The following is a 26,267-nucleotide window of genomic DNA, read 5'->3' on the forward strand; positions in this document are numbered from 1 at the left end:
AGCTGGTATCGATGCTCCGCCCTCAATATCAACCTGGCATCGATACCGCGAGGGAAAAATTATCGATGCTCGAGTATCGATACTTCTGCAAGTTTTGGCCAATGCTATCTCGAATAGAACAAGAGAAAAACACAAACCGTTTTGCTTTTTTCCTCCTGCACTGAGCAGTATTCGCGTGACTTCTTGTTCCATAACCACTATCGTGAAACTAAACGGTTGGCGAGATGGACCAACCATGGTCTCAGCCACTGTCAAACGACACAAACAAAGGAAAAAAAAAAAAAAAACTAAACGGTCGGTTTGTTGTTGTTCCATCACGAGCGAACTGACTGACTGACTGGCTGGCATAAAAAGTTGCACACACTTTGACAGAACGATTCGGACTTTCATACTTGCGAGGTGCATTCCGAAAGGCTTTCGCCCGCAGAGCTGGGAAAATTTTGGTTGAGAAAAGTAAACGAGCAGCAAAAGGTGTAATTGTGAGTGGTTTTCCGTTTCGGGGGATAACGATTTGTCGAAAGTTATTTTCATGTGCCGTGAAGTGTTCTTTCTTTTCATACGTTGACGAAACTGGCCGATGAATCAATGCGGTCACAGTGAGACAGTGAGAGAGGTTACGCAAAAGTCTGAAAAACTCCAAATAACACCGGTGGAATTTCATTTTGGCTTATCGGGCTTTATCGAAACAGACAAATAGATTGCTGAATGGTCGGTTATTGAGTGCAAGTGATAAGAAATACTAGCTGATAGGTGATAAAAGTGATACCCTTGGAGAAATTTGATAAATAATTTTCACCGTGGGACAAGATGAAGGCGCTGACCTTGGAAGAAGTTTTGAACTTGTGCGGCATGATTGCTTACTGTCAGGAGGTGAGTTATGCTGCATTTTCGGCGAATATCCTTGAGTGCAATTTTGGGCAAGTGGCAGTGAAGCTCCCTTTTTTTCCTAGCGAAGTTATATTTTTCATTATGTCGAATGACTTATCTAACCTTCAGAGACCTTCATGCGGTTACCAGCTCCAGCAGGATTTTACTAGAATGTAGTGGAAGTAATTTGATTGTCTGGTTACCGTAGCCAGTGAGGCTGTTCTGTTGGTGTTTGGAATTGTTTTGACAGTTCTCCACTTCGATGCAGCTGGAGCAATGAGTTTGGTGTTGCTAGTACCACTACTACCACCACTGTCGGAATGATGCGCCCGCGCTATTGCGACTGTGTGAACGTGTTGCTTGCGTACACGCGGCTATGCGAACACGTGCAAATTATATAGGCCACCGTCGTTGGTATGCGCGAAACGTGTAACCCTTGCGAAACTGGAAATTTCCTTTTTTGGTATTTGATGTCATGTAACAAAAACTATTGCAAAATTTATTATATTATTTATCATCTATCCAGGCAAATTTTCCGATATCAATCTACTTTTTATGTTCGAAAAATGCGCACATTCTTTTTTCATTTGAATTAATTTCAATGTTTACGCTTGATAAATTATCTCTGTTCTATCTGTGGAATAGTTTACTCAAGACCAGGACTTATGTTAAGAACACCGACAGCTCACTGTTATCACGATAGCACAACGAGGGCAAAACCCAATCAAACAGTGATAACTGACTGACTGTGTAAGTTCTCACTTATCAACGTTTTGTTAATAGTGCTACAGCTGTTTTGCCTCGCATTTCACGATTAGGTGTCAATCGTTAATGAAAGAAACGCGAAGCACGCGAGTTTCATTAGCAGGAAGCTACAAAAGCGCTTCCAAAATTTCACATTATCATTGCGGCTCACGTGCACCGTGTGCGAGTCGAGGCCGAAAGTTCGGACAGCTGATCGTTCGAGTCCGCGCCACACATAATGCTGCCTGCTTGCATACAAAGTTGACGAGCGGCGATACTCGCGCACAAATCACTGGTAATGCAACCGGAAATTTCATATTGTACATATGATTGCTGGCTGCTCTCGGTGATTCCAGTTTAATTTGTAGTATTTTTTCCTAATTTTATGACTTTTTCCACTGTCTCCTGGCTAGATTATTCGCTGGAGGACAGCTGATAAATGTATGTTTGCCTTGAAAAACAATGACCCAGTGGAATCAATGCTGACGCATTCAGAGATTGAATACCTTATAAGTGTGCAGTTTCCAATCCAAAAGTTCAGCATAAACAGCCTGTTTTTATTTTTGTGTTCCAGCGAGCAAACTGCACTATCACTGATAAGACGAACAGCCGTGACGTACGGTTGTTTACTGTGATGATGATGAGGACTACGGCAATAATAACTCGATTGGCGATAGGCCAGAGTGATACCACCACCACCATTGAAGAGGGAAATTAAATTCGGTCCATTTTAAAGATGCCATCAAATGGCTTTCATGTGGGCATTTTGGACTTAAACTGCCACTCAAAATGCCAGTTTGTTCTGATCAAGATTAGGTTGTTATCTCAAACAAACGGCTGCCGTTAATATGATTGATTTTTGCACTATCTAAGGATTTTATGAATAGTGTTTATTGAAAAAATGTCGATGAGAAAACATGAGAATTTTTATAGTTTTTAGTTTTTTTTTATTGAATTAACTGCAGATTTTTCTAGTCTAGGGAAATTATTCGCTAGAAGCAAAATATTCTGCGCACATTCCAAAATATAGAGGTAATAACCTTTAAAGCCGATTGACACGCTTCCGAGTAAATGCCTTGGCTTCAACAATTTTGGGTAAATTTTTCGGCTCTTCTTCAGATAGCCTTTTGCCGATTGGTTTCCGGGATCAACTGAACCGAAATTAATTTTCATCACAAACTTTGCCTTGTGACCAAACTCTTTGACGGTCACAATAAAATCCTTTGGTCGCTGAGCCAGCTTGATCTTTACTCCTATTTATATTGTATTTTTTTTAGTGTCAGCAAACCGCAGTGCCATCCACAATTTGTGTTTAACGATGCCTGTTGTTTGTTTACGCGTATAAATAATTGTCAGTAAATGTCTAAGCAAAAATTTTGCATATACATACTCCATTGTTATGTTTGAGTTTTGTTTAATTTTTGTTTCATAGCCTCGTTTAATGTCATTTTGCTTAGTTTTTGTATATAAATTATTTCTATTGTTTGTTTATATGAATTATTTATTTAAACTATTTTGTTGTATTTTGCATGCATATAAAATTTAAATTTAGGAGAAAACAAGTCGTAGATTAGGTCAAGTCAATAGATTGTTCTAAAAAAAAAATCAAATAATCTACTATATAAAAATGGAATTCCGTAACGCTTGATCTTATTGATATTATTCCCTCCGTCTCTGAGGTGTACAGTAACCATCATTTTGAATCGTTCTAAATCAAAAATATAAGCGGTGGCATATAGGTTTTTTACATAAAAATGTTCGCTGATGTTCAGGAAAGACATTTGAGAAAAAATAATGGGTGTCTGATAACTAAAACTTGAGATATAATTCACAAAACTACGTAAAAATGCAAAATTATGACTTTTTGTGCTGAATTTGCCTCTAAATCAAAATGCAAAGCGATGACATATGATTTTTTTAACATTAAAATATTTGTTAATGCTCAGGAAAGACATTTAAGGAAGAATATTTAGTATCCGATCACTAAACCTTGAGATATAATTCACACAACTGCGTGAAACATGCAAAATTATGACTTTATTCTCAATTCGTCTCCAAATCAAAATTCAAAGAGATGACATGTGTTTCTTTTGACGTGGGATACGTCTTTGTTTACTATACTGGGATGCATTCTGTAAAATTGGAAATGAAATGGGCAAATGTTGCGTCAGATTTCAAACGTTAATAACAGCATAACCACATGATGGATAATAATAACCAATATGTTGTTGGATAGATAGAATGTATAACAATTTTGTAGTATGCTAATTATCACTCTAATTTCATTGCTAAGCGCTAAAATTGATGAAAAATTTCAATAACAAATTTACGTCAATAGTGAACCAATTACATGCGAGCATTCCTAGCACAGACAACGTGAATGGACACCATCCGTTCCCTGTGATATTCCCTGTATCAATTTCGAAATAAAAGTTGACAGAGTCTCCCCGTCCCAATAGGTCAATTTATTTTTGCTTCCATGTGCTTTGACTAATATGATGTCTCGAAGGTAAAAGTTAGAAACAATACCCATCCTTGAACAATTTCTAAACCTGGGTGTTAGGTTCTGAAGAACCTAATAAAAACTGATGTCTTGAAAGAAAACATGCCGGTAAAAGCAACAATACCAGTGGAGTAAAGAACCGCAGGTCTCTCGTCGTCTATGATTGCAGTGGTACTCTTCTATTCGTACATTTCAGCGGTACACTTCTATTCGTACTGCAGCGGTACTATTCGTATTGCAGTGGTACACTTTTTTTCGTACATTTCTATTTGTATGCAATTGAGGAAAAACTGCAATGCTGCTGTTGATGGTGATTGAAAGTTTATCTCATTAATATGATTGCCATAAATTACTCAACAAGAATTGTAAATTTTTGCAACGGATATTTATTTAATTTGATCTTCGATATTCACTAAATAATCTTGACCGGATATTATCGAAAGAGTAGATTCCTAAATATATACATTTATAGAAGAGTAAGAGCCTGCGAATGCTTGTGATTTTTTTTTTGTTTATTTAGTGAGATTCTTACAGAATCGCTTTTACATTTCAAAATTGTTAGATGATATATGATTATTCTAAGCTTTACCATAATAAACGTATATTTCCTGTCTCCGTAATACAGCGAATGTAGTTGTAGGCAAATAAAAAAAATGTCAAGCAAAAAAAATGTAATTGTGGATTGCTACGATTTTTTGCTGGAACTTGTTAATAATTTTGTTTAAAATATTTTCTTCTGTTTGCTAATTGATGAACCTTTGTTAGGGCTTCCATATTATTCTGAAAGTAAGATCCATACTATAGATTTGATTTAATTACAGTTAAATAAGACAAAACCATTCATTATGATAACGTAAGTATTATTGGATTTGGTTTTTGAGGATATAGAGTTAATTCTGACTTTTACGCATTACGAGAAATTCTTTGTGCTTCTTCAACAAGCACGATATGCTTGTGCCTTGTCAAATACATATTTTTTGCACAAAAAAAGTACTACAGGCATAATATCGCCAAATATAAATGATATTCTTTTGAGTGTTGTTGAATATATTCCAAAAATTGATTTCCAGGGAGGCTGAAAATAAAAATACGTACAGTCGCTGAGCAAACACATTGATTCCGTCTGCAGACTCTGTATATTTTGTAACAAAAAATCCCCTATTTACAGTGTTTAGTCCCACGTCACCATTTCATACAACCCTAGGGCTGTATACCTTGTAGTATTTTTGTTAATGTTTAAGAAAGACATTTGAGGAAAAATATCAGGTATCTGATTACTAAAACTCGAGATGTTATTCACAAAACTACATGAAACATGCAAAATTACGATTTTTCAAGCTGGATTTGCCACTACATCAAAACCCGAAGCTGTAATCTGTGATTTTTTCTATAATAAAATGTTTGTTCATGTTTAAAAAAGATATTTAGAAAAACTGTTTAAGAAAAGAATGACTTTTGAGTAAAAATAACGCTTTGTAAAATATGCAAAATCATGAAAATTTGGGCTTAATTTGCCAATCAAAATTCAAACCTATGATATGCAATTATTTTTCATTTAAATATTTGTTGTTGCTTCAACATCTGCAAATATTTTTTTGCAGAAAAATCCATGTTTTGATTATGTGCGTAAAGTCGAGCAGAAAAAAAATTACATTTCTGATGTTTTCGTAGTTTTGTGAATGGTAACACATTACGGGATCCGATTTACTTTTTTACTTTTACCTAAACTAGATCTTGGGACATTTGGCTGGAGGAAAGGCCGCATTTCATTGGTTTAAACATCGTTTAGGAGGCGACTCATGCATTATTTTTTTTTAATTTCTACGTAGTTTTGTGGATTAAAGCGTTAACTTCTTCTCAGACGTATTTCTTTGGACACCAACAATCATTTTCGTTATTTAAATTCACATGTCTTTTTTTAGATGTATAGAAGCATCATGCTCAATTCTTATTACTTCGATTACTTTCTTTCAAAAGTTACATAAAAAGAGGTTTTACTGTAAACGATTATCGAATATCCGGACATCACCCGAATTTGGTATATTCGGAACTGAAATGACCCCACACATTTTACAAAATGGCGACTTATGATTTCAGGAAAATAACGTGAAGTGGTATTTGGCCAACCATTTCAATACTTCCGAAAGTGGGACTCCGTTATTTTGATATCCGAAATGGCGACTTCCAGTTTCTGTAAAACAGCCCATAATCAGAAAATGCAATCCAATATGAGTATTTTCGTTCTGTGCTTTCTTAGAGTATTGAAGTACTAAAAGTGATGATGGACGTATAAGATGTGAAAATTTTTTGAAGTGAGTTGTGCTAATATTGCAATTAATTATAAAAAATGATTCCTAATTTTGAAAACTTTGATCCCGAGCATCGCCGGGAACGTTCAACTAGTGATAAATGAAACCCTGGCATTAAACTAAACGATAAGTTTATAAAAGCTTCGAGTCGTCGGGTACAAACAACGGGGTAGTGCGCTACGCGGCAGGGAGGGTCTACGATGGAAAGCGGACAGGTTGTAAATAAAAAGGTCGGATAGCAAATATGCGGGAGAATTTTTGATTATAACCCGGAGGAGTGTAGTCGCGCGTTAAAGATCCAGTGTTGAAGTTTTGGCGGAATAAAGCCCTAAGTGATACCTTTTGTAGCCAAATTGGAAGGCCATTTTGTACGCTAAGTTTTGGCGCGTCGTTGAAAACCGCGGCCGTGGTGAAAGGCAAGTTAAAGCCAGTTGGAGCCATCCAGAGTGCAACAGTGACACCCTCCGGGTTACCCGCCAGCCGACTATCCAGCGATCAACAAGCCGGTGCTACGCTTGTAAAGCCCCACTGGTGACCACCGACGCCGCTGCGTCCGATACAACAACGCCCAGCTGGCCAGAAGACCGGATCCGACCAAAGAATCCACCGCATCTCTAAGGCAACGAAGCAGCCACCCGATCAGCATCTACACCCCCAGCGAGCGGAGTGCCCGACGGACGTTTTACCGTGAAAAAAGAAAAAAAAGCGCAAGTAAAATTATTCCTACTAACTCTTCCTTCCCGCGAAAATAATTTTTATAAAAATTTGGTATGGTCTCGTAATTTTCAAGCTGTTCTTTGTTAAATTAATTGTGAGTCCTTTTGACTTGTTTCCGCTCAGTATTAATGTGTAATCCGTGAATTTCGCTCAGTGACCAACGGTATAGGTGGGTTGAAAGTCCGCCAAATTGAATTTTCTACAGGAGACCAAAGTAACGACCCGAAGCTGGGAAGTAAAAAGCAACTAGAAGCAAGTGAATTGTAACAGCCTCGGATCTTCTAATCGATGTTAGTTTCTCCACGTGTAACTCACTCACTTTGCACAGCTACGTATATCTAAAAATAATGTCCAAAACTGCTGAAAAATAACAACAATCAACAATAAACAAAACATTGATAAATCATTTCAGAGCTACAAAAATATAACTGAAATTGCTTCTCGAACCAGAAAAACAAATCAAGAGTAACCAAAATTACGTTCAAGGTTGCTTACTGAGGTCTTTTTAGGGCCCGAAAAAAAAAAACAGTTAAAATTAACTCGTTAATACGTCGAGTTGACGTCAACTCCACATTCACTGCTTGTAATAGAAATGAAAATAGCTTGCCTTGCTTTATAGTCATTAAAAATAAGGGGGGGGGGGGAGCATCCCGAAACTGAAGAAAGTAAATCCAGGTGCCACTTCGCATTACATTCTTCTGTGACTAAAGTTGTTTTTGTTGTATTATGTCAGCTGTGGTGGAAGCAGCATGTGAGTTAATTTTTTCTGCGAGCGGTAGAAACACAGCACAAAACAGAAGATAGAAGTGCAATGATGCAGTGGTTTCATACCCCCTAGAGGTTAGCAGCGATATGCGGTAACTGTTGTAGATCTCGCCACGGAGGAAAACGTAAGGCGTAGCGTACAAATTTTCGCTGCACGGATTCTAATCCAGTTTGTGTTGTGAGGAAACCACACTACAGACTTAGTTTCAAGAACAGATAGTACCAGGGAGTAGTACAACGAACGAAGATACAGTGGGTCACGAAATTTCGATACTATTTTAAAGACTGGTGGCACTAAAAAGTTTAAAATGGCAACTGAGGTGGGCCTCCAAATTTCATCAATATGGTTTCAGAAATGGGTGGTATTTGGCCATTTTTGGGTGTTTTATAGGAACCAGAATTCGACATCATGAATTTGAAAATTGCAAAATAAAATATCCATATTGAGGGGTATTCGGCCATTTATGACTATTTGCTGGAAACCAGAGGTTGCCATCCTGAATTTCAAAATGACAACTGCAGTAGATTCCCGGCTTCTGGACGTCATTCTGTTTCTGGGAATTCACATATAAGGTGGTCATGATTTAGTCATATTTGGCTGTTTCCCGAAAACTGGAAGTCACCATCGTAAATTTGACAATAGCGTCTGGAGTTCATTTTCGGTCTCTGGGCATTATCCAGGGTGGCCACTCAATCGGGAAAACGGGAAATGCGGGAAAAAGTCGGGAACTTAATAACATCGGGAAAAATGCGGGAAAAAGTCGGGAATTTTTTCATTTAACCGGGATTTTGTCCCTTAAAAGTCACATTTTTCTTCAGCAGTCAATTTTGAAGTAGAATACTTCTCTCAGGAAGTTCGGCTACATAGGGAGGTGAAATGAAAAGTGAGTGAAAAGATTGGAAAATCTTTCTAAGATTCTTCCCAAATGAAGATAATTGTAATTTTATTATTCAAACTATTGTACTATTGAAAATAGTCAAGCCTTGTCAAAACGAAAAATTCGACATCTGATTGGTCGTTTTATGATTGCTTCCCAAGCACGGTCGACAGAATCATTTACCTTGCAATTCAAAATTAGCTATTTGGCCTATAAAAGAGCCTGTTTCAGCAGAAGCCGCCTATAATAGTTCTAGACAGCGACAACAGCAGTCATCCCTTAGAGCAAGCCTACCAGTGGCTAAATTGAAGTTTCTAAAGCTAGTTTGGCAACTCCCACCATAAAGCGGCAACCGCACCGGGCGTTGCTATGTTGGTTTGGGAAATAGCAATCCCCACCTCGGGTAGTAGCGAGTTATTAAATTTGGCAACGCGATAGCAACGAGCCGAATCGTTGCTATTTGATGAAATGTCAAACTGTTGTTTTTTTTGTGCTCGATAGTGAATGTTCGTAATAATATTACGAAGATGATGAGTGTTTCGAATGCGGACTCAATTGGTCGGCCTCGGAAGACGAAGCGTTTTGTTAAACACGTCGTAGGACGCAAGTGTCGGCGTGAACCACTACTCAATTTTATTTCCGATTGAGCTGAAATTTTGGACAGGGTGTTTTTTCGGGCAGGTAAACATTTTGTATAGGTTTTTTATTGAGATGGCCATTTTGGTTGGCATTTTGGACTGCAACCTACACGATGCGGAAAGCTCAAATTCTCACAAGATTGGCCAATATTATTCAATAAACCTGGAAGGTTTGAGCAAATCTGCTCGGGAGTATTACCAACTATTTTCCCGTTTCGTTCGGTCGTTTTAAAAAAACCATTTTTCTCCTTTACCGCTGTTTTAATCTTCAAAAATAACCTAAGATGAGTTCGAAAGCGGCGTTGGAAATGGTCATCGGTATAGACCGGTGTTTCCGATAAAAACATTGTTAAAACGCTGGATGGCACCTTCCTCCGCATGGCGGTCAATATTTGGCTCTTTACTAGGCTGAGAGCCGCCCCGAATCTTTTCAAAAACCATTTTCTTAATCGCGTATAAGGAAATTTGTTCTGCGAAATCATTTTCTCCATCACTAGAATCAATCAAATACTCGAAAACAATTTACGCGTTCTATATTTAAGTTTTTTTTTGGCGGCAAATTTTCAAATATCAATAGCAAACTGCGGGAACCGAGACAGCATGAAATACAGAATACAACTAATGACAGTTCGCCAGCTTTCAGTAGAATAGTCATTTAAGCCAACGTTGCGGGACGTGCCCAGTTTTACGGAATTACTTTAAATAAACATATAAGGATGAAAAAATCAATGTACGCACAAGTAAAAAAAACCTGCAAAAGAATTATGCCATCGATAACTTGGGAAAACGGAAACAAAGTTTCGTGAAATGGAGGGAACATTTTATGAAGTAGAAAGAACGTAGCTCATTCCGGAAACGATTGACTGACGGATAAGTTGGTTATTACTAAATCCGAAAAAGATATGCGAAATACATTACAAACAAACATTTTGCCAAAGCTGGCTAGTGACGGTCTCCAGAAATTGGCAACTGCCGGTGTGAAAAAGAAATAGTGGAATTGGTAATCCCCATTAGCAACGACCGGTGCGAAAATCGGTTGCTATCCGAAAGAGCAACGGCCAGCGTTGTGAAAATAGCAACTCAAATGGCAACTCACCGGTGCGCTTGCTCTTAGTAGCAGCAGTAGCAGTGCAGTGGATACCAACGATAGCGGATAGCGGCCACAGCTGTGGCATAACAATGGATAGCGCACTAGTTGTAGCGGATCTCAGCATCGATAGCAGCTGGACCAGCTGATGCAGGGGCAGCGGATACCAATGGCTACGGAGCGTCCACAACTGTGGCATGGCTACCATGACGCATTTATGAAATAATTGAATGAAAATTGCAATTGCAGCAATCGGCCTTTTTCAGGCTACTAAATGGTTCTGGAAGAGCATAATAAATGGTTATTAATAAACTGCAACTGAGGTTTGATGCTGTTGCAAATGCTTAGCAGTGTGATGTTATTTACGATTCGTTGATACTGTGAGGTATATACGAAACAAATCCGATGGGTTATCTTTCTTGTAAAAGTATTCTACTTCAACCTTGCGGTCGTGGCTTTGCACACAACCCTCCTGTGATTTTTTAACCAAAAAGTCACTAAACTTACTTTTTTGACCCGCTGACCAGCTGACTACTTTTATCAGCCCTGCTTTTCAAATGAAATAAATGTTTACACCAAATGTCTTAGAATAGCATAAAACGTCGAAATCTGGTGTTATCTATAAAAATTGAATGGACTCTGTGGGCCTCGAGCGCGAATTGGAACCGGGGTCAAAAACCGGTTCGGAGTTTGGGAATGGAAGTTGCCAGTTTATCGAGAAAACGTTTTTAGTGAGAGAATCAATCATAAATTCTCATATGTACAATAGAAACTGTTTCATTTTCTAAGAGCAATGCAAAATAAGTTTCACTGTACAATCTCACTAACATTACAAGTTATTAGTAGTTATTTGAATAAACAAATTGAGGATAAAATAAGTGGCACACAGTTCTGATTCTCCAGTTTTTCAAATAGATTTTTATTTCAGCTAGTCTTTTTTAAGAAATATTTGGCGAACTCTAGCGAAACCAGCTACCATTTCCGCTTAGAAACTCAATGCTGGTGAAATTTTGGGTTAGGGACGAACTTGCTATGCGGAGCAGTTAATTGAAAAAACATTACAAACTTTCCACAAAATAGAGCAAACATTATTATTTTTGTACATATTTCAAATTCGTATTTTTCTGTGAATTACACAATTTGACTGTAAAACAAACTATTTTTGATGTAAATACAATCAGAAAAGTTCTTAGAAAACAGCATAATCATTTGCGAGGTTTTTTCAAGAAAACATTTTATTTATTTTATTTGTTGCAGCATACGACTTCTTATATGCTTTTTGTTTTGCAACTGATCTTACACGCTGCTTTATTTTAACTCTAATCTGATTAGGATCTACTCAGTTTGGTATTCTTATGCAAAATGTCAAAAAGTGAGTAATCGAGTACTGGACAATTGAGTAACATGAACCCGAATTTTCATAATTACCATGTTTACTCAGTTTTGAGTTATTATCCATGATGTTTACTCACCCTCAGTATATGTATATGTCGAAAGTTTTCAACAGTAATATTATTGGTTTCCGAAGAACAATTGGTGTCGCTTTTTATTCGTTGGCTAGCAGTAAGTATCTGATCTGTCAACAAATCAATAATTTCTTAATCAATTAATAATTTCAGCCCAACATCAGTATTGCAGAGGATCTCAGAGATATTGAGAGGATCTCTTCAAAATGAACAACCGCATGTTGTATGTTCTACGATGCCGTTGAAAGCCGGACTTTTATTCGTGATAACAAACGGAAACATTTGTATTGATGTACAGTGCTCAACAATCGATGCAATTTAAATCCTTCGCAGTATTAGGTGACGAATGATGACGGATTTTCTGGCACAAAAATGTAAATCACAGTTCACGGGCAACTGTCAACCGGTTGGGTGCCGCATTCAATGAAGACACGGGAATGATTTAGTAAATTTTCTAATGTTTCGATGAAAAATAAATCTGTGTTTTTGATTGTTCTGATTTTATTTTATTTATTGAGTCAGATTTACAAAAACCAGAAATCATTGAATTTCCGTATTTAGGCAAACTGGGTAACTTGTACTCATTTTCGTTAATTTCTGGTTTGCATGAACAGAGTAGATTCTACTCAGTTTTTGACGTATGACGCCCTTACTCAGAAGTGAGTAACCGTAAAAGTACCCTAATTATGGTATCTACACTTTTTTCAAAAGTGGGTGATATCTAACTCACTTTAGAGTAACAAAAAATGAGCGTGTAGGGTACGATGCTGGCCTAACTAGTCAGTCGTCGTAGGTTCGTGTCTCGGCTCGAGAGAGACTGTTACTGTCTGCAAGATCGTAGCGCTAGCCTTGCAATCGCCCCGTGCACTAGACAGTTGGCTGCTAAATCTGTGGCCAATAAACAAAAATACTTTAAATATTCCAAAAGCCAAAATAATTAGCTTGATTGGTGTAATGTTTCCGGCTAAGTTGTAGATGGTAGTTCTATTTACAAAATTGATTGAATATCTCAAAAAGCTTATTTTTTTAATTCTAAGTTGCCAAATGTTACAACGTTGATTATTTGAACACGGGAGAAGTTAAAATTTCTGAAGATTTTTTTTCGAAACCAGAACGACTTGTTTGATTGGTGCGATGTTTTCAGCAAAGTTGTTGGCAGTAGTTGAGTATTAAAAATATTCTTAAACAAACATTTCAAAGAGCTGATTTTTGAAAAATATTATTACATTACATTATGCACATTATGTAAACTGAACATTGATGATCATGGAAAATAAAAACTAAAAATTCTTCAGAAAACATCCTAACAAAAAGGATTTGGGTAATTTCCAAGAATTATTTTTTCTTTCTTCAAAAATTTTAAAGAAATTAAAAATGAGTTTGTTTCCTTTTCAACGGTTTCTGCAAAACATGTTCGTGCAGTAAAAGACTTTCAATTTGAAAAATAACAATTTAAGATCTTTTTTCAGCTCAAAAAGTTGTGAATTCACTTTTGAAAAGTTTTGAATCTATGTAACGCGTGATAAACGAAAAACAGTTAAATTGCAGTATTTTCCTGAACGTAAAATGACATTATCTTTAATTTGAAAAAAAAAACGCAAATCCATGTCACAAGCTTTGTTCCCTAAATACTCAATTCAATCAAAATATTTTTTACTCTTATGTTAAGTAGTTTTATGTTTACCCGTAACTTCCCATGACTTTTTCCGATGATTTGAACAACGAAAGAAAAAAAAATTACGCAAAGTGCTGTTTTGTTTGTTGTGTTTCTCTAATAGGTTGTTATGCGTTGAATAAAAACGGTGCTTATATTATGTTTTAAGGAGAAAGGAAGACAAACATAATGAATATAGACTGTTCCGAAAATTATAAATACATCTTCTTTCTTGAATAAAACAAAAAATACTGGATTTTTCGGGTCATTTTATTCTGAAATATACATAATAAGTGTTTTCTTTCCAGTTTCAATTCAAGTTGGGATTATTTTTCGTAGGATACGCGAGTTCTCTAACTTTTCTCTTAACACTACTCATAAGCTTTTGCACAGTGTGTTCTCCGACCATTTTTACCACTTTAAGCCAACCTTTTTTAAATTTTTCAACATTGTCCGCTGGTTTGACATATTTCCTCAGCTTTGCCTTGGTCAAAGCCCAAAAAGTTTCAATAGGGCGAATTTCAGGGCAGTTTGGAGGATTCATCTCCTTTGGGACACATGTGACATTATTTGTTTTATACCACCCTAGTGCATCCTTAGAGTAATGGCAGGAAGCAAGATCGGGCCAAAAGATTGGAGGATTGTTATGCTGCTTAACCATGGGTAACAACCTTTTCTGCAAACACTCTTTCACGCAAATTTTACCATTCATTGTGTCATTCGTAATGAATGAACGAGATACTTTCCCACATTCACAAATGGCCTGCCAAACCATTACCTTCTTGCCGAATTTTTCGGTGTAAATGGCTTTCACTGGTCCAGGGACACCCTTTCCCTTCGGTGATGTATAATATTTCGGTCCTGGCAGAGTCTTATAGTCCAGTTTTATGTAGGTTTCGTCATCCATGATAACACACCCCATTTTTTTGGTCAGAAGTTTGTCATAAAGCTTCCGAGCTCTTGGTTTCACAGATTCAGCTTGTTTTGGATTTCGTTTTGGGTGCTTCTGCTTCCGACGGGTCTGCAGACCCATTCTTCCCTTGGCACGCATAACGTTACTCGCCGAGGTTCCAAGCTTTCTCGCCACATCTCGTACAGATACTGAAGGATGCCGCTTGTAGTATTCCTTAAACTTTTTGTCCATTATGGGATCAACAGGCCCGGGTTTTTTACCACATCAGTAAATGTGCACACTCCACAATACTTCCGCAATGCGGTTTGAACTGCTCCGACACTTATACCTTCTTCTCTGGCTAATTTTCTTATAGAAAGACCACTCACGGTGCCCCATTTGTGCACAATTCGCTTTCTTTGCTCGGGAGGAAGGCCACACATTTTCAAAGTTTCGCACTAAATGTTAGAAAAAATGACAGCATCTGTTTCTTTTGGATGTAAACAACAGGACGTAGCCAACGTTTGGTTGAATACTGCACGTTATTTGAAATGACGGTTGATCGTAAGTGTATTTATAATTATCGGAACGTCTATACACAAAATAGCTAACATGATTTTTGACTGTCTAATGGAAGATTTGCAAATTTGAGAAAATCGCAAAAATTATACTTAACCTGCCTACCATGGAAAGGCAAAAGTTCCATTTTATGTAACTAATCAACTGTTGATGAAGAATGTCCCGAACAAATTCGGTAGAAGTGATAGGTGCTATTTCTTCCAATTTAAGGTTCAAAAATTGATGTTCAACCGTCGATAGAACATAACCTAGTTTCCGTTTTTGAGAATCGGGAATTACTTGCAATCATGCGGGAAAAAGTCGGAAAAATGCGGGAACTCGAAAATGTAAAATGAGTGGCCACCCTGATTATCTCAATTCAGAAAATACACATATTTAATGGTATTTGGCCATTTGAGGTTGTTCTTGAATATTGAATTTCAAAATGGCGTTTTGGGTTAATTGCCGGTCTCTAGATATCATTCCGGTTCCGTGAAATCACATTGGATTATTTTTGAAGTTGTTCTCAGCTCTGATTGGTCAAAATATGTGTTCATTTTCCGATAGTGCTATAGTTAACAACTCAAAATTATGTCTTTTCGCATTTCGGTAGACTCCAATTTTCCAGTCGATTGCTGCAAAATGGCAATAAAAGTTTGCTACAAAGGTCGCAAACATATAGAAGGATTAACAGGAAGATGCGCTGCTGCAATAATGCTTTTTTATGTATCCATAGTTTTGGCGACAATGACCTGAATGTATACCATCAAAATCTGTTACAGCTCATTTCACTCAACTCAGTCGTACGCTGTTTTGAAATTCATTCAATTAGCTTTGTTTTAGATGGTCTTAAAAACAAAAAGTAATCCAGTCACTCTTGTGAAACTTAATTTCAGCGTGATTTTTTTCCTCTGTGTGGACCCATCACTGCGACCAGAGACATTTGATCTATTGTAATATTGCCCAGGTGTTTTCTGTACTACGCACTCATATTATTGGCAGTATCACTATTAAAGGTAAATGATAAGCTTTTTCATTTATATCCGTGCTTGTGTGTGAGAGTTTACCCTTTCGTTTCAAGCTTACTGCTCTATTATACCGAGCCTCTTTCTATCCTACCAATATCGCCAAATTACAATTCCCTGGACTGAAACTACACCCAACGTTCCTCTCTGGCCAGCCTTAATCTCAAAAGAGACTTATTATGTCAAGAGGAAGGAATCTTATCGAAACCTCGTTCCCCGCGCCAATATCGCCAATTAGATTCCCCTGAAGAGGATATATATTCCTGAGATCCATTTTATTATAAGAAGGACTTATATTTTGTCAAGAGGAAGGAGTCTTATCGAAACCTCGTTCCTCTAGCCAAGACCGCGCCATAATTACAATTCCCTGAAGAGAACTATAATACGTCACTCAGATCAGCTTTATTAATTACTTTTTGTTCAAAATCAGTGTCCAGTCTAGGGAGTTTTTCAGTGTTGTTTGAAATATAACATAAATTGCAGAAAAAAGCTAAAAGGGTAGAAAGAAAATAGTATTTTTGTTAAACGATATTTTGTCAGAAGTTTGTTTCAGGAACCTTATTCGAATTTCAAGTTTAACAAAAATGTTCGAATATTTGAAAACAAATGCAAATGTTTCTACAGTTACCGTTAGTTTCGTAACTTACCGAAGAATATCAATTTCTGACTATATACGAAACCACATTGAATTGTTCAAATATTATAAAAAGATACTGAGGTTGTGAAATTTTCGGAGTTACACAGTAAATTGTGACAAAAGTAGAATCATATTTTTCTTTTCAAAATTGACAAAATGTAAAAACTAAAAACATTTAGAAGCAAAATTATATTTCAAATAGAGGAAGTTTAATGTAAGCTGAGCAGAACTATTTTTTAAAATAATGAACAAGATGCAAAGTTGAGTGAAAGTGATTAAAAGTTGACAGTGAAAATGAATAAATTGCCGAAAAGTTGAAAAGAGGACACTGAGAAGCAAAAAGAAAAATGAATAAAAGTTAGAATAATATTAAGGCAAAGTCACAGCACAAGTTAGTGCAGTTTTGTTAGATTCCGACTCGCTTTCACCAATTTTGATTGTCTAAAATTTTTTTTTCGAAGATTAGCGCAGCGCTTACCCTACTAGGCAATTAGGCAAAATAATATTTTTTTTCGGTATATAAATCACTCGTTACGATTCAAAGTGCTTCTCTCCGCAAAACGGGGAAGACATAAATATTATAAATTTGCTAATTGTTGGCTTTTTTTCGAACTAAATTTCTATTTTTAACAACGGCTTTTACCCGTTAACATTCAAGTTCATTAAGCAGACAAAATGTGCAGTAGGAAAAGCGAAAAATAAATGAACTGGAAATATGATAAGGATTTAGAAAAATATACCGCATCCCGACGGGACTTGAACCCGCAATCTCCCTGTCTCCGGCATGGTGTTTTGACCAATTAAACTACGGGGGACGGTGGTACTGTTCCACAATCTATATGCGTATCACATTCCACTGCCGATTTATTCTATTGCTTATCCCAAACTACACACACTGTTGTGCAAGCGTTATTTATACGACTGATGCGGGATGCGGTATATTTTTTTTCAAATCTGTATAATATTTCCAGTTCGCTTATTTTTCGCTTTCCCTACTGTACACATTGTCTGCTTAATGAACTTGTTGGCGTTTTGTTGACTTTTGATACTACACAAAATTAACCAGGGTAAGGAACGGCTTAAGCAGTGGCGCCTATTTTAATCAGTCAAAGAAAACAGGCATTAAACTCCAGAATTTTGATTAATATCGACAATTCCAATGATGGAAACGAAAACTTTGATTGTCTAGCTGTCTTAGGAATATAAGAAATACCGTTTATCACAAAGAAATCTGTGAACAAACATCATTCGAGACAAATCGACCTATATTGCAGCCATTCACTTCGGGTGCTGAAAAAAACGCCTGCGAAATAGATGGAAACTGCTTAAAATAGGTTCGGGGTAATTGGAATAGTGTCCCTCGATTAGTAACTTTGATTGATGATTGTTAAAGTTTGCTAACTTAGTTTTACAATCTGAAAACAAGTTCTGACAGAGAAAATGGTAGGGAAGTTTCGAGTATTTCGTCTCAATACACAGGCGGTTCCTGAAGCTGCTTAGAATATGTTTCCTGCCCTAGTTAGTGTTGACACTCAATTGTCTGTTATTAATATTTTTATTTATAAACAAGTGTCTAATTTTGTCTATACACGCAAAAGTTCAAGTCTTGTACAATCACTGTACTTCCCGATTCGCACAAATTTTGCACTAAAATCGCACAATAAGGCCGTTACAAATTTTATTTTCATTTTATGTCACCCCCCCCCCCTTCAAAAATCTTGAATATTGGAAGGGAAAAAAAAAGCTCAAACCGTTTTGTTCATTTCATTGGTTTTCCGACAGCATAAATGCTTAATTTAGCAACAAACAAGTCAGGTGACAACGAGAGTGTCGTCGAAAGGCACGCGAAATAAATAATAATAATAATAAAGTGTTATTTTTCAACATTTATTTGAGTGCAAGTTACAAACGTCATAACTTGCACACAAACTTTGATCAAAGGTATTTCTTTTTTTACTTCGTTTCGGTGTTATTTATTTTTTGCCACCCCCTCTGCTAACGTTGATAACCTTGGACATAAAAAGAATTCGAAATTTGTATCAGCCTAAATGTGTGAAAAGGATAACGCAACAGTTGTACTACGAATACATTGACATAGATTGAAATCGGAATATGTATTATATATTGACACTTTATTTCTCACATCGAGTGTATTAGTGACTACTACTCATGGAGCTGTGCAAGCAGTGAACAACAACTTGTGAACTCACTGGATTTATAAAGCTATAATACTCGATAGATTTATCTTTATGGATTTGGTCATTTAAAAGTATCATTGAATGATTTGCATAAAATAACGAAACAAAATTCCGTTCACAATATTTTGTAATCAACGCTAGCTACACCAAAAACCCTCCTTTCCACAATGCTACGTTGCTGATTTTTTTATGGCAACACTTGGAAATTGTGAATAATTATTATTTGTCATCCTGTCCTGTGCACGTGCTTTTTTCTTAAGCGACGAGAGAAATTTTTCTCTCGCTCGTAGAATTTCCAGGTACGTGCGACGAGACTAGACACGTCACATACAATCTACACACAAATCTCTTTCGGTTCGAATTGCGACGCGCAAGGCAATGTCTCGTCGCCTCACGAAATGAGCTTGACACCCGTGTTGTACATTCTTGATACCATAGTGTTGTTAGTCTCACTCATACTGTCGGTACGTGCTTGCCGCTACTCAGGGGAATGAATGAAGAAGAAAGAGAATCTCGAAAATGTGTGTGCAAAAGATTTGAGAAGCCTAGCATATGTCTCGTTCTTAAGCAGAAAGGATGAGAAAGGTTTTGCTTCTCACTCGCTTTGTAATGCTGCTTGATACCAGTTGAAACTGTTTAGGTGTAGTAGTTTGGAGCTGCCAAATACATTGAACAAATGATAGAGCATTAATTTAATATGCCCAACACGCAATCATTGTACTGGTTCCAAATTACATCAATAATTGCGCTAAAAACGCACAATTTTGTACTGGTTTCGCACCATCTAACTTTTGCGTGTAGTTTAGAAAAAAATGGAAATAAACTTTAAACGAATTTTGATTGGATATCAAACAGTTTTTTTATTGGAGTGTTGCAGTGAAAATTACGACACAAAATAAACAAAACTCAACAGAAAAAACTATCACGAAAATACAACGGAAAAAAAACGCATTCGTTTCTTTAAAAACAATTGAGAAGAATAACAAAATTTCAACGAAGGTATTATAAAATTATTACAGAAATACACCAAAGTCGATTATTTAGCTGGTTGCTTTTCTAGATAACTTAAAAACGGTACAAGATATTGACTTCATTCACGTTAGAAGAATCAGATCGTTCGGTATCAGAGGGACTTTCAGGCATGAGTTTATTCTCAGGCTCTCCTAACCCCCTAATTGATCCTTCCCTCACGCAAAGTTCCAGAAAAAAAAGTCACACAGTTGAATGAATAGCTCTCCAGGCAGTTATAATTGCAGATACTAGGCAGGGTAACGAGCGAGGCTTGGTAAAGAAGAGCAGTAGAGTCTATATATGGACGTGTAGAGAAAAGCGTAAAAGTATAAAAATTCGTCACTCACCACGGTGACAAAGTACCTTCCTCTCCGTTAGAGATGCAGAGATGCAAAAACAAACTCGGTCTCTGAAGACAACGATCTATACAAAGCGGAAGCTACTGAACTGTTGTGCATTGAAGATGGTAAACTTATCCCAAATTAGCCATCTTGCGGTGATTCTTTGTGCAACATCTTAGCTTAGTACCACTACAAAAATTCAATGCTGAGCCGTTCCTCAGACATTCAATAGTAATCAATATCAGAATAGTTTTTCCCAGGAAATTTCCTACAAACGCCATATGTCGATATGTTTTTAGGAGTCAACTGGACATGACTGAAGAATAAGGGGATTTTTCCATATAAAATCGTATTAATATTCGGGTATAATCGGGCGTGAAAATATAGTTCCACCGATCGATCTAAAAAGTTATAAAGTTGTTTGAATGCGTCTTCTTTTTTTGCACTTTCGTGATACCTACACTCTACGAACGGTTTTCTCGGGTAGATAATCTCGAAACTAACACTTTTATAAAGTACTATAAAATGTTATCCGTCGTATGTTTTGAATGCTGATTAAGCTGATTAATGTTTTGTTAGCGATAACTTCCTTACAATTTCGTCTCGTTTTTTTTTATAAAAGGGTAAACCACAATCTCACCCAGAAAGAGAGAGAGTAGCGTTTATCTAATGGGATACGTTATGATATTGACACACCGTAAACTCGAGTAACAGTTGCGTACTGGCTACCTATCTCGGTTGTTGGTCGGCATTCGGTGTAGACCGCGGTTTTTATATTACATCTTTTCACATTCGCTCTCACGCGTAATTTTTCCAACCTCTAATTGCACAGTTTTTCCTGTTACTACAGTTGGTGTGAAATTAATATCATCATTGGCCCTGCTTCTTAGATCCGGCTAGGAGAGATTATCGAAATTCCTGTGATTGTGGTCAAGGCCGCGCGCGTGTCGTATGCTGTTGCATTGGTTAAATGTTATTGTTGTTCATTGTTTATGAGAAGTAGTGTAATAAAACTGCATTATGAGGGATACTAAAGCTGTTGGTAGTAAGAAGAAGCGCGATGGTTATGTAAGTAACACAAACTAGAAGTTTGATTTCATTATAACTCACGCTTTCGTAGAAAATATCCTCTATGATGGGTACTAGAAAGTCATTTCCCTTTCTTTGCGACCGCTTGCTTTCCTCATCAAAAGGGGCAAACCAGCTACAGCAGACATGCTCTATTTAATAAAGTACTTGTATGTTTCTGTAGTACGTTATTACCGCTCCGTGTATGTCAAAAATAAACTAAATACACGCATCTTGAAACTTCCCCAAGAACGCGACCATGCGTACACATGGATTGCGTTGGTCTAAAAATAACTTTTTCATTACCACTGAAGAAGAGCGTCGCTTTCAAAACTGTTGTTCTCGGGAAGTGCGGTCTCGTAAAGCAAACTTTCGAATCTAATTGTTATCTTATCACAAAAAAAGGATTGCTGTATCATCAATCGAGAGTTTACCTACATTCGTTGACGTCTAGCGTGTTTGAAGCGGCAAGGTCGACCTTTGTAACGGGCATAGGTTTCGCTGTTTTGGGTTCAAAATTAGATCGACCACAAGTAGAATCACTTGCTCGGGGCGTGCTCTTGGTGTGCCCAAACAGCTGATGAGTAAGAGCGGTTTGCACCAGTGTTGTTGTGGATCGTCCACAGAGGACGCCCAGTGTTGGAGGGAAAAAAGATCTACGGAAAGTGAGTAATTAGTGTTTACCTTTCTGTGCATGGTGTTTTGATTAGATAGGGCGGGAGGATGAATGTGGAGATTGTACTTTAGCAAAAGTAAAGTCTAGGTCGTTAATTGCAATTTTGCAACTTGACCTTCTGCTCATTTGTAAAGGATTTCGCAGTCTACGGAGTTAACGTTACTACTCTACCGACTCTTGTCGTACACTTTATAATGCAAATTCGATGTTCGATGTTGAGATCGAACGCAGAATATAATCGTGGAGTGTTTGCAGTTACCAATTTGGATTTTCGAAAGCGAAGAAAAACATATTAATGTTGTTCTTGAGAGCAAAGTATGGTATTTTAAATTTTGGAGAAACCATATATTTTATGTTTCTTGGTGCCACTAAAAAATTCCATGAGCGGTACGTATTATCCTGCCGAAGCAATTCCGTTTCCACCAAGCCTGTTGAGAAGAAGCACTAGAAATCTCCGTGCTGTTTTTGTGGTGATTTACCTTCGTAAAGGAATGTTCCTATCAAGACCATAACTACAAGTTTAAACAAATGAGCATATAGAAAGATACTGTTCAATCAAAAACATCAACCGAGTCACAAAGAAGTTGTAATGTCCAAAAGAATTTCGGTGAAACGCATCGATCTCTAAGAGAAGAGGAAATTAACATGACTGGTGAGTTCCTTGCAAAATTGACCTTCCGAAGTGTGAAGAAAGTGTCAGCCAGCCCGGATTTGATTGTCCTTGGAATTGAAACATTGAATGGTCTATTATAAATCAAGTTTCTAGGCTATATCATCGACAGAGATGACTTACGACCTCATCCAGCTAACATGCGCAATTTCGCAGATGCCAGTTTCAATCGTATTTTGTAGCATAATTGATAGCAAGCAGCATAGTATCGTTTACTGGCCTAACATTGAAGACTATGTCTGATGCTGCAGACCCTGTAGTGAAGCTGCTAAATTACCACGCAAGATTAACCTGGAGTTTTAGTCCAATCCAATGAAGTTGTGGGAACAGTTATATATTCTTCCGCCCAATGCTCAATCAACGTCTCCCTGATCATAAGTCTCCTGCAGAGCTGTCTAATGTGAATTTACTAGATATTCATTTGGGACTAAATCCCCTGAAGGTTTTTACTACACTAAATTTTTACTTTTTACGCATTATTCTAGCGTAGTTAGTAATATCTCCACCAGCTTCGATGCTGGCCTGAGTTTGAATCTCATTCCAATGCTAATCCGTAGAACCTTCGAGCAAGAAATGTCGTTATGTCAAAGAAGTTAAAGAAACTATGTTATTCCGACTACCGTGTCTAGGATATTTCAGAATAGCTTTTTAATATTTTCTATAAGCAGATTTGAACCATTTGAAAACTGTTTTTGATTATTTTCGAATTAATTTATTATTCGTAGAACAATCAACAGAGAATTATTGTAGTATCATTATTGAAGAATTTAATAATAGCCTGTTTTTGAAGCCCCATTCCAAATTGATTTTGAATAGTAACTAAAATGATATTTCGAATGCAGATTAACCTCTGAAGTAACCCTGCAGGTTTATGAAAGTTTGTCAACAGTAAAAGAAAAAAAAATCAACGTTACCGTGCATCGTGGTCTTAGGTGATGTTGAAGCAAAATCTACTGTCGAATTTTGCGTTAAATATATTCGAATCGATGTAAGGTATATCTTGCATTCATTCTGCAATTTATCCGGAGTGCTCCAAGGCAGCAACTTGGACCCACTGTTGTTCACGCTATTTTTTTAAACGATGTTACTTTGAGATTGCGTTTGGGTTTCAAACTCAATTTCGCCGATGACCTGGGAATATGTTGGGTGATTCGTACAATTGAAGATAATCACTTTTGTTGTTGAATATGTATGCGGACTGGTGCTTCCGCAACAAATTGATCTTTAGAGTTCCATCACACAAAACATAAATTTGATTTTGCTTGATTATCGATGTTTTACACTGAAGGGTTGAGCTGATTTGGGAGTTATACTGGATCCAATATTGTCATTCAACCAATCACTTTCCTTACGATAATTGCCAAGGCTAACCAACAACTTGATTTTATTTCGAAAATTTCTCAAAGGCTTCACTGATCCATACTACTTGATGCCCTGAACATGGACACACTTCCAAAAAGGCGCCAAATTCAACAGGCGATGTTCGTCGCGCGGTTGCTCAGTGTGGAAACTGACTCTCTTCGGTTACGTTCCATGCTGGATTTTTGTGTGGCTCAATGTTCCCTCTTTGGTCCCTTACTCTAGAACGAACTTCATTTCTTTCAATTTCTGAAATGACTTCAAAATACTTAAGAATGATCTTCATATAGATCTGAAGCGGGTTTGAAACGTTCTGCAATTTAAGAAGCATTTTTGGTGGAATGTTAGAGCAATACAGTGCCCATAAATGCATAACAGTCCCATCACTTTTGAGATAAATCTAAGAAACTTCTTCACATTATATGTGCTCTCGGAAAATCACAATAAAAGGCTATGTTTGTTGCCAAAATGATGAAAAAAATATAAATTTAGGTCAGTCCCATGTTACAAATAAACGCAAAACAGGTTCAGAACTGTAAATAATTAGTAGAAAATTATAACAACAATAACTTTTTTGCATATAAAGGTATTCTGTTATATATATTTAGCTCGGATAAATGTATGTTTTGAATTTTTGTTTTCTTAATTGAATCAATAGGAAGGAAAAAATGAAGTGGCCTATCTGCGTCTACTGCGTTTTACTCTGTTGTACGTTTTTGGTAGTAGTGATTTGTGTTGAATTTCTTTTTAATAATATAGTTTTTGCATTTCTCTGCAGGTTTGCAAATAATATTTACCTACACCGGGCTATCCTGCCAGAGTTAGGCTCTAACGTCTCAGTGAAAATGAATTTACTTTTAAGAGGGTCACTAATTTACTGCTACATGAAAATAAAGAATGTTTCTGGTAACTTTACCTACGACTAAATTAAATATATTGCATAAAAACTTCAACCAAGAATGTCGTGAATATTTTGCTTGAGGAAAAATTGCAGTATGAATTTTGAACTACCACGGTTGTATTTTTGCTCGAGTGTTGTTGGCAATGCGTTGTATTTTTTTCTCAAAATTCGCAAATTTTTTGCGTTTCTAGTAGAATAAGTGTGGCCAGCAGGAAGTAACTAAATTAAATGGTGGAATTTTTTGCTATGAGGAACGTCGTGAACAAACGTGTTGCTTTGCAGATCGCTGAAGCCATTGATAGGAATAATATTGCGAAAGTTATCGGAATATAGTTCCAAAGTACTTAGCATAACGTTTTCATGCTGTTGCACAGGCTTTTTGGGAGAGTGGAAAAATCTTCATCTTGTGTTTGAGGGATTAAGTGAGAGTAGGTTGCTTTTGAAAAAATCTAGAGAGTTTTCAAATCGCTGTGTATGTGCTGTATTAAAAGTCCAACATCACTATTATTATTATTGTTTATTGAATTTCGTCATCCGACACGTCTAAATGATATTTGATGTTTGGATGTGGAATAAAGAGAGCAGTGTGCAAATAGGCGTGGGATGCCTTTCAACCGAAACCTGTGAAAATCATTTACATACAAAAGAAAGAGAAGCGGGCCTATATTACTTCCTTGCAGAACACCCACTTCAATAGGCATCAAAGAACTTTTGCATAGATCAATGGAAATGACCTGCTTTCTTGCTTTTATGAGCTAGATGAGTGCTTTATATTAGTGCTGGGCCTTTTAACCGGATATATTCGTGATCCGTTTATCAGAAGCTCGGATCACGGATGGGTAAACGTATAGTATTCGGATGTCCGGATATCCGGATAAGGATAATCGGATACCCGCAATTTTATTTGTCTTTTGAAGCTCGTTCAAATAAACGTAACGCGAAAAACAGCTTTTTTCACAATCCTCCATCACCTCGTAAGTAATTATTCACATAATTCTCATTAAACTAAGTTCGGATACAAAATCCGGATATCCGGATATCCGACTACCCGAAAATCCGGTTATCCTGTCGAGTAATATCCGAATATCCGGTTGATCCGGATTTTGGATATTTGTCGGATATCCGAGGCCGGATATTTTAATCCGGATTTTTCCGGCAAATCACGACATGGCGGTGGTGATGGACTACGAGACCTGTCTCACCCTGGATGGCAACGACTGGCAGGGCACTTTGTATTTTACTTCCCCCACGAAGGAAGTAAGCGCCAAGGTGAAGTTGCTTTCACACACCAAGTTCTTCAAGA

General features: G+C 37.1%; 1 protein-coding gene across 4 annotated transcripts in view; it reads left to right on the plus strand.

The window, feature by feature from the left end:
- Positions 1-264: 264 nt before the first annotated feature.
- Positions 265-26,267, plus strand: part of LOC129718383 (calcium-binding mitochondrial carrier protein Aralar1) — a 32,236-nt gene continuing 6,233 nt past the window's right edge. Inside the window, exons 1-2 of one of the 4 annotated variants that reach the window (XM_055669138.1) lie at positions 265-870; positions 15,975-16,094. Coding sequence is in view for 3 of the 4 variants with exons in the window: in XM_055669135.1 (XP_055525110.1) it covers positions 808-870 (63 nt within the window). In the remaining variant the exon portion in view is untranslated. Of the gene's footprint in view, positions 871-15,974; positions 16,095-21,049; positions 21,359-26,267 lie in introns of those variants that run through there. The other 3 variants (XM_055669135.1, XM_055669137.1, XM_055669136.1) reach the window with 3 other exon arrangements.

Source organism: Wyeomyia smithii, chromosome 1, assembly GCF_029784165.1.
Source record: "Wyeomyia smithii strain HCP4-BCI-WySm-NY-G18 chromosome 1, ASM2978416v1, whole genome shotgun sequence".
Taxonomy (NCBI): domain Eukaryota; kingdom Metazoa; phylum Arthropoda; class Insecta; order Diptera; family Culicidae; genus Wyeomyia; species Wyeomyia smithii.